Below are 6125 nucleotides of genomic sequence, written 5' to 3'. Positions count from 1 at the left end.
TCTCGAACCCGCGGGCTCAGGCAATCCACTCACCTCGGCCTCCTAAAGTGCTGGGATTACAGGCTGAGCCACCGAGCCCGGCTTGGAAGACCTTTTTAAAGGAGACTCAAGCCGGGCTCGGTGGCTCAGCCTGTAATTCCGCGTCTTGCGGGCTGAGGTGAGTGGATTGCCTGAGCCCGCGGGTTCGAGACCCGCCTGGGCAACTTGACGAGACCTCATCTCTACCATAAATCAAAAATAAGCCGGGCAGGGTAGCGCATGCCTGTAATTCCGGTTACTCGGAAGGCTGAGGCGTAAGGGTCTCCGGAGCCCAGCAGGTGGAGGCTGCGGTGGCCGGGAGCGGCCACTGCACTCCAGTCCGGGCGGCAGAGTGAGACTCCAACTAAAAAAAAATAAATAAATAAAATAAAATAAAATAAAAAAATAAAAAGACCTTCCATCAGTGTTATAAATCTATTTTCTAATGTATTCTTCAGTTTGTTTATACTGCTATTTTTGTTTTACAAACAGTTTTTAATTCACCTATAGTATATATTTTTTCAAACTTTCTGAAGTAATGATTGAATGTAATTTTTCTAAATAGATAGCCAGTTATCTCAGTATTATTTTTTAAATGGTAATCATTCTTACCATTTAAGAGTAAACACCTGGTAAATTTTTTAGTGATGTCAGAATTTAATAGAGCTTTGCAACAGTATAGGTGAGTTTGTTTATATTCTTCTGCAATGAGAAAAAAACTTGATCAAGAAAGAGGAAAAATTATTTGATTTGGGGATATAAGGAAATATTTGACTTTATATAAGTTACAAGAGTGTGACTTAATTTCAGTAGTTAGGCAAAAACTGTTTAGTTTCTAAATTGAGGTCTGGTAACTTTATTTAAAACAAAGGTACTCTCTTTCCATGATTTTTGAGGTATGTAGTATTTCCAATCTATATATACCATAACAATATATTTATTCTATTTCTGTAAACTTACAGTAATTTTGCTGGGGCATTTTGGTATTTTATTTTTACTAGTTTTTTCCAGCTTTTTTGAGAAATAGTTGCCAAAATTGTAAAAATGCAAGATGTACAACATGATGACTTGATAAATGTATGTATTGTGAAATGACTGCCACACTCAAGTTGTTTTACACTTAGACATTTTAGTATTTTAAATCAGTAGTTTTCAGCTGGGGCTGAATTGGCAGCCTCCCTCCCAACATTTAGCGTTGTCTGGAGACATAACATTTGCCACAACTGGGAAGGGAGCGCTATGCCAGGGATGCTGCTAAATGTCCTGTAATGCATAGGACAAGCCCGCCAGGTACAATTTGTTTGTAGTGCTGAGGTTGAGACACCTTGCTTTCAAATGAAAATATGACTTTTTTTTTAGGGGCGATCTAAATGTGTAATTTTACTTTCTGTCTCTTAGGTAAGTTTGTCAGTATCTGTCAGCAGCAAAACTTGCCTCTCCTTTCCCATCTTGAGATGTATTAATTAGCATTTAAATGATTTCCTCCTGAAATGCCACTTTATTCAGCGTTTATTGTTTCAGGGAGAATGTTTTCATTTCAGGTGTATTATTTTTCACTAGAATTTGGAAAAGATACTCTAATAACTCTATTTAAAGTTATTCATTAGAAAACATAAAATGTGGGCTAGGCTTGGTCGCTCACACCGTTAATCTCTAAGCACTTTGGGAGGCCGAGGCTGGAGGATTGCTTGAGCTCAGGAGCTTGAGATCAGCTTAGGCAATATGGCAAGACCCCATCTCTGCAAAAAAATAAATAATAAAAAAGCCAGATGTGGTGGCGTGTGCCTGTAGTCCATGCTGCTTGGGAGGCTGAGGTAGGAGGATCACCTGAGCCCAGGAGGTTAAGGCTGCATTGAGTTGTGATCGTGTGTCACTGCACTCTAACCTGGGTGACAGAGTGAGACCCTGACTCAAAAAGAAAAGAAAAGAAAACATAAAATGTGTACTAATTCGAAATGTAATCTTACATAGTAGGTCTCAGAAGATTAAACGATAATTTATATCATCTTGCAGATCTTGGACAAATTCTTCAGTATCTTTTATTTTTACCTCCTCTTATAGTTTTTGATGATGGAGATGAGAAGACACTGAGACGATCTTCATTGTGCCTGAAAGGAGAGAGGCATTTCGCTGAAAGTGAAGTAAGTAATCATTTAACAAATAAGCATGCCTTAGTGTTTTGTATTGGGAGGAGTAAAGTTTTGCTTTCTCAACTCAGTCAACTTATTTGTTAATTGAGAATGTTTATGAATACATAATATCATTATAATGTAATCTGTCATGCCTGTTTAAGACCTTTTGTTTGAGTACCAGATTCTGTATTCTTTTTTGTGTAAAGTATTTGAGTATTTGCCTACAAAGAAAATAACAGTGGGCTTTGTGTTTTTTTTTTTTCTTCTTAGAGACAAGGTCTCACTCTTATCATCCCAGTTGGAGTGCAATGGTGTGATCATAACTTACTATAGCCTCAAACTCCTGAGCTCAAGTGATCCTTGAGTAGCTAGACGCAGGCATGTGTTATCATGCATGGCTAATTATTAAAAAAAAATGTTGTGGAAACAGGGTCTCACTCTGTTGCCCAGGCTGCTCTTAAACTCTTGGCTTCAAGCAGTCCTCCCACCTCAGCTTCCTAATATGTTAGGATTACGCAGGCGTGAGCCACTGTGCCTGTTCACGAAACTTTTATGTATACTTAAAATGTATAGATAATTGAAGAAACGATATGAATGATTTGTAGTTAACTTGAATCTTGTCATAGATGAAGAATGTGTAGATACTATATGCTGTCTCTGCTACTCTTACTCTGAGCTGACATTGTTATAGCCTCTCCTTAAAGCCTTGCCTGATGGCCCTTTTAAAAATAGTTCCTAGCCGGGCTTGGTGGCTCAGCCTGTAATCCCACGCCTTGGGAGGCTGAGGTGAGTGGATCGCCGGAGCCCAGTAGGTCGAGGCTGCGGTGGCCGGGAGCGGCCACTGCTCTCCAGCCTGGGCAACAGAGTGAGACTCCAACTCAAAAAAAAAAAAATAGTTCCTTCCATTCCTCATTATCCTTTCAGATTGATTTAATTTTTCTCATAACATTATTCCCTGACATCAAAAAAAAAAATATTTGTACTTATTTATTGTTGACCTTCCTCACTAGAATGCATCACAGGGGCAGGAACTTTGCCTTCTTGATCACTTTGTTCCTTGTTCTTCCAGTTGTGCCTGGCCCAGGGTAGGAACTGAATAAATGTTAGTTGGATGAATAGATGAAGTGCTTATAATTGCCAAGGGCTTTGCATACATGATATAGTATTTGCAGCATCATGAGGTAGTTATATTTTTATCTGCAACGTTCAGATGAGGAAACAGATAACCAGAACTAGTGATCAAACCAGCACTTTCTTGCACCAGTGCCATGTTCTTAAACTGGAAGGTGTTAAATAAATTAATAAAAATAGAGAGTTCACAAAGTTTTGTGACGCAGTAGCTTGCAATTCAGAATTTTAAAAATTAACATACAGCTATAAATGGTGTTATGTTCTTTAGTCCATTATGTAAATATTAATTGATATGTAGTGTAACTGAACTGTGATTCCTTTTTTCCATTTACTATTTAGAACAGTGTTTTTGAGGGGGATATTTTAATATTATCTATTAACTTATTAGAGTTTACTTTGTGTTTTTTGTTTTGAAAATATTTTTGGTCTGGGCGTGGTGGCTCATACCTGTAATCCCAGCACTTCGGGAGGCCAAGGTGGGAGGAATGCTTGAGCCCTGGAGTTTGAGACCAGCCTGGGCAACATATTGAGACCTCATCTCTATTTCTTAAAAAGTTACAAATTAGCCGGGCTCGGTGGCTCAGCCTGTAATCCCACGCCTTTGGGAGGCTGAGGAGAGTGGATTGCCTGAGCTGTGGGTTCGAGACCCGCCTGGGCAGGCGATACCTCATCTCTACAATAAATAAAAATAAAGTCAGCCGGGTGTGGTAGCACATGCCTGTAATTCCGGCTACTCGGAAGGCTGAGGCGGAAGGATTGCCGGAGCCCAGCAGGTCGAGGCTGCGGTGGCCGGGAGTGGCCACTGCACTCCAGTCTGGGCGACCGAGTGAGACTCCAACTCAAAAAAAAAAAAGTTAAAAAATTTTAATTATTTAAAAGAAAAGAAAAAATTTTGCTTTACTTAATTATTGAATTCCCATTTAAATGTAGAATTTGGTACAAGTTATCTGTATTATGATTACTCTTGCCTCATTAGACTACTTGATGTTTTCATACTATGGTCCATACTTTCTTGTCTCTTGATGAGCCCTGTTCATGTCTCCTCTTGTTGGAATCCCACTTAGGTTGTAAGGCCACTAGAGATGTTTCCTTCTCCATGAAATCTTTCATGAATTCTCTATCCCAATTTTATCTCATTATCCTTTGATCCTTTTGTACTTCTCTTGCTTATTCTTGTTTTAGGGTCTTTTTGTTTGTTTTTCTTATTTTCCCTATAAGATTCTAAGCTATTTTAGGGGAGTATCCATGTTCTTCTCACTTGATATGCTCTTCTTTTCCCAGCAGTTTTGCACAAAAGCCTTCAATAAATATGTGTTGAATTAATTGTGAAGGTTTAAATATAGGAAATACTTAACTTACTTTGGGACAAGTACAGTGATGAAGCACAGAATTCTTTCTGAGTTTATGTAATTATTATAAATAATTTCATTTCCCTTAGGTAGAACACATGAACAGTTACAGTCAGTCAGTGAACATGGGAACTTGTCTTGATTGCTTACCTGTTAAATGAAGGCCTGCATCTTAGTTTTTTTTTTTTTAAGTTTTAAAACAATGTTTATTAGAGGAAACAAAAGACAGGTGAAAGTTTTATATCAGAAAGGCTTGGCACGGGCAAATCTCGAAAAGGAAGGACTGCTGCATCTTAATTTTTTGTTGCAAAGAAATATCTAAAATATTATTTGGTTTTACCAGGCAAATTTTGAGTTGCAATAGTTTATAACACAGTTGTAGTGTAGAGGCTGAAGTAATATGAACAAGTAGCAGTGTGTTTTGTATCTTCAAGGTGAATCATTTTTACCTTTTGCATTTGTGCAGGCGTGCACTTTTATGTTTGGTAGAGGGAAATTGGAATACTGGTGTATGGTTTTTAACTCCTTTCTCGTGTGCCAGGAGCTATGCTATGTACTGGGACACAAGGGTAAGCCATGTAGTCATGGAGTTTATACTTGGGTATTTATTAGCTATTGGTAGAGAAAAAACAATCAAACATACTTTAAAATTTAAGTGTATTAAGCTTTGTGAAGATGTGGTCAGGAGTGTACACAGTAGGGGAATTTAATCTACCATGCTATACATTCTTTTCCCTTTGATATTTTTGATATTTTAAAAAACGTTTTATTTTTTTAAAAGACTACTCAAAGTATTGTTATTATTAGTAATAACTTTGGCCTTTGAGAGGAAAGCCACTTCATATTGGCAATATTTTGGGGTCATTAATCCCATTATTAAGCTATATACTTAAACAAAGACTGAAATTCAAGACTTTCATGTTAAGAGATTACAGTAGCGATTCAGTCAGTTCAAATTCCAGCACTGGATTCATACTGGTTTTAGTCATAGCCATCTTAGTATGTTACCCTCTGCCTAACATCCATAGGATATCTTTGGGCATTCCTACACACCATTCATTATTTGAATATTATCCAGAAGTAGATTTATTATCTGGCGTTCTCTCTATGTGTTTACCACATGCAATTGAAAACCCTAAAGAAGTTTAGGTAAATCCCAGTTCTATATTTTCTGCAGCCCATTTTAGGCAACTAGCCCATAGGTATTTTCCCTCTAGATAGACATTCTGGCATTGTCTTTGTACCATTAATACAGCTTCCAGGACTCATTGGTTTTTGCTCTTTAGGTAGAAGACATGACAAATTCTACCTTCCCCCTAGTCTTTTTGGTCTCTTGAAATAAAGATGCTACTGCTCTCCTGGATGGATTGAGGCCAAGGACAGAGATATTGCTTCTTATGGCTCTCTCTCTCTTTTTTTTTTTTGAGCTGGAGTCTCACTCCGTCGCCCCGACTGGAGTGCAGTGACTACTCCTGGCCACTGCAGCCTCGACCCG

The 6125-nt window shown here is 38.3% G+C and overlaps 1 protein-coding gene across 4 annotated transcripts in view; it reads left to right on the top strand.

Annotated features, from left to right (window-relative positions):
* The window catches only part of ARID4B (AT-rich interaction domain 4B), a 151414-nt gene that overhangs the window by 61136 nt on the left and 84153 nt on the right, over positions 1-6125 (top strand). For all 4 annotated transcript variants that reach the window (XR_002481498.1, XM_021708862.1, XM_008050590.2 and 1 more), the window contains exon 6: positions 2080-2159. Coding sequence is in view for 3 of the 4 variants with exons in the window: in XM_021708862.1 (XP_021564537.1) it covers positions 2080-2159 (80 nt within the window). In the remaining variant the exon portion in view is untranslated. The remainder of the gene's footprint in view (positions 1-2079; positions 2160-6125) is intronic.

Source organism: Carlito syrichta, unplaced genomic scaffold (genome assembly GCF_000164805.1).
Source record: "Carlito syrichta isolate Samal-C Ts95f unplaced genomic scaffold, Tarsius_syrichta-2.0.1 Scaffold153520, whole genome shotgun sequence".
Taxonomy (NCBI): domain Eukaryota; kingdom Metazoa; phylum Chordata; class Mammalia; order Primates; family Tarsiidae; genus Carlito; species Carlito syrichta.
This window is presented reverse-complemented; position numbering and strand designations above follow the sequence as displayed.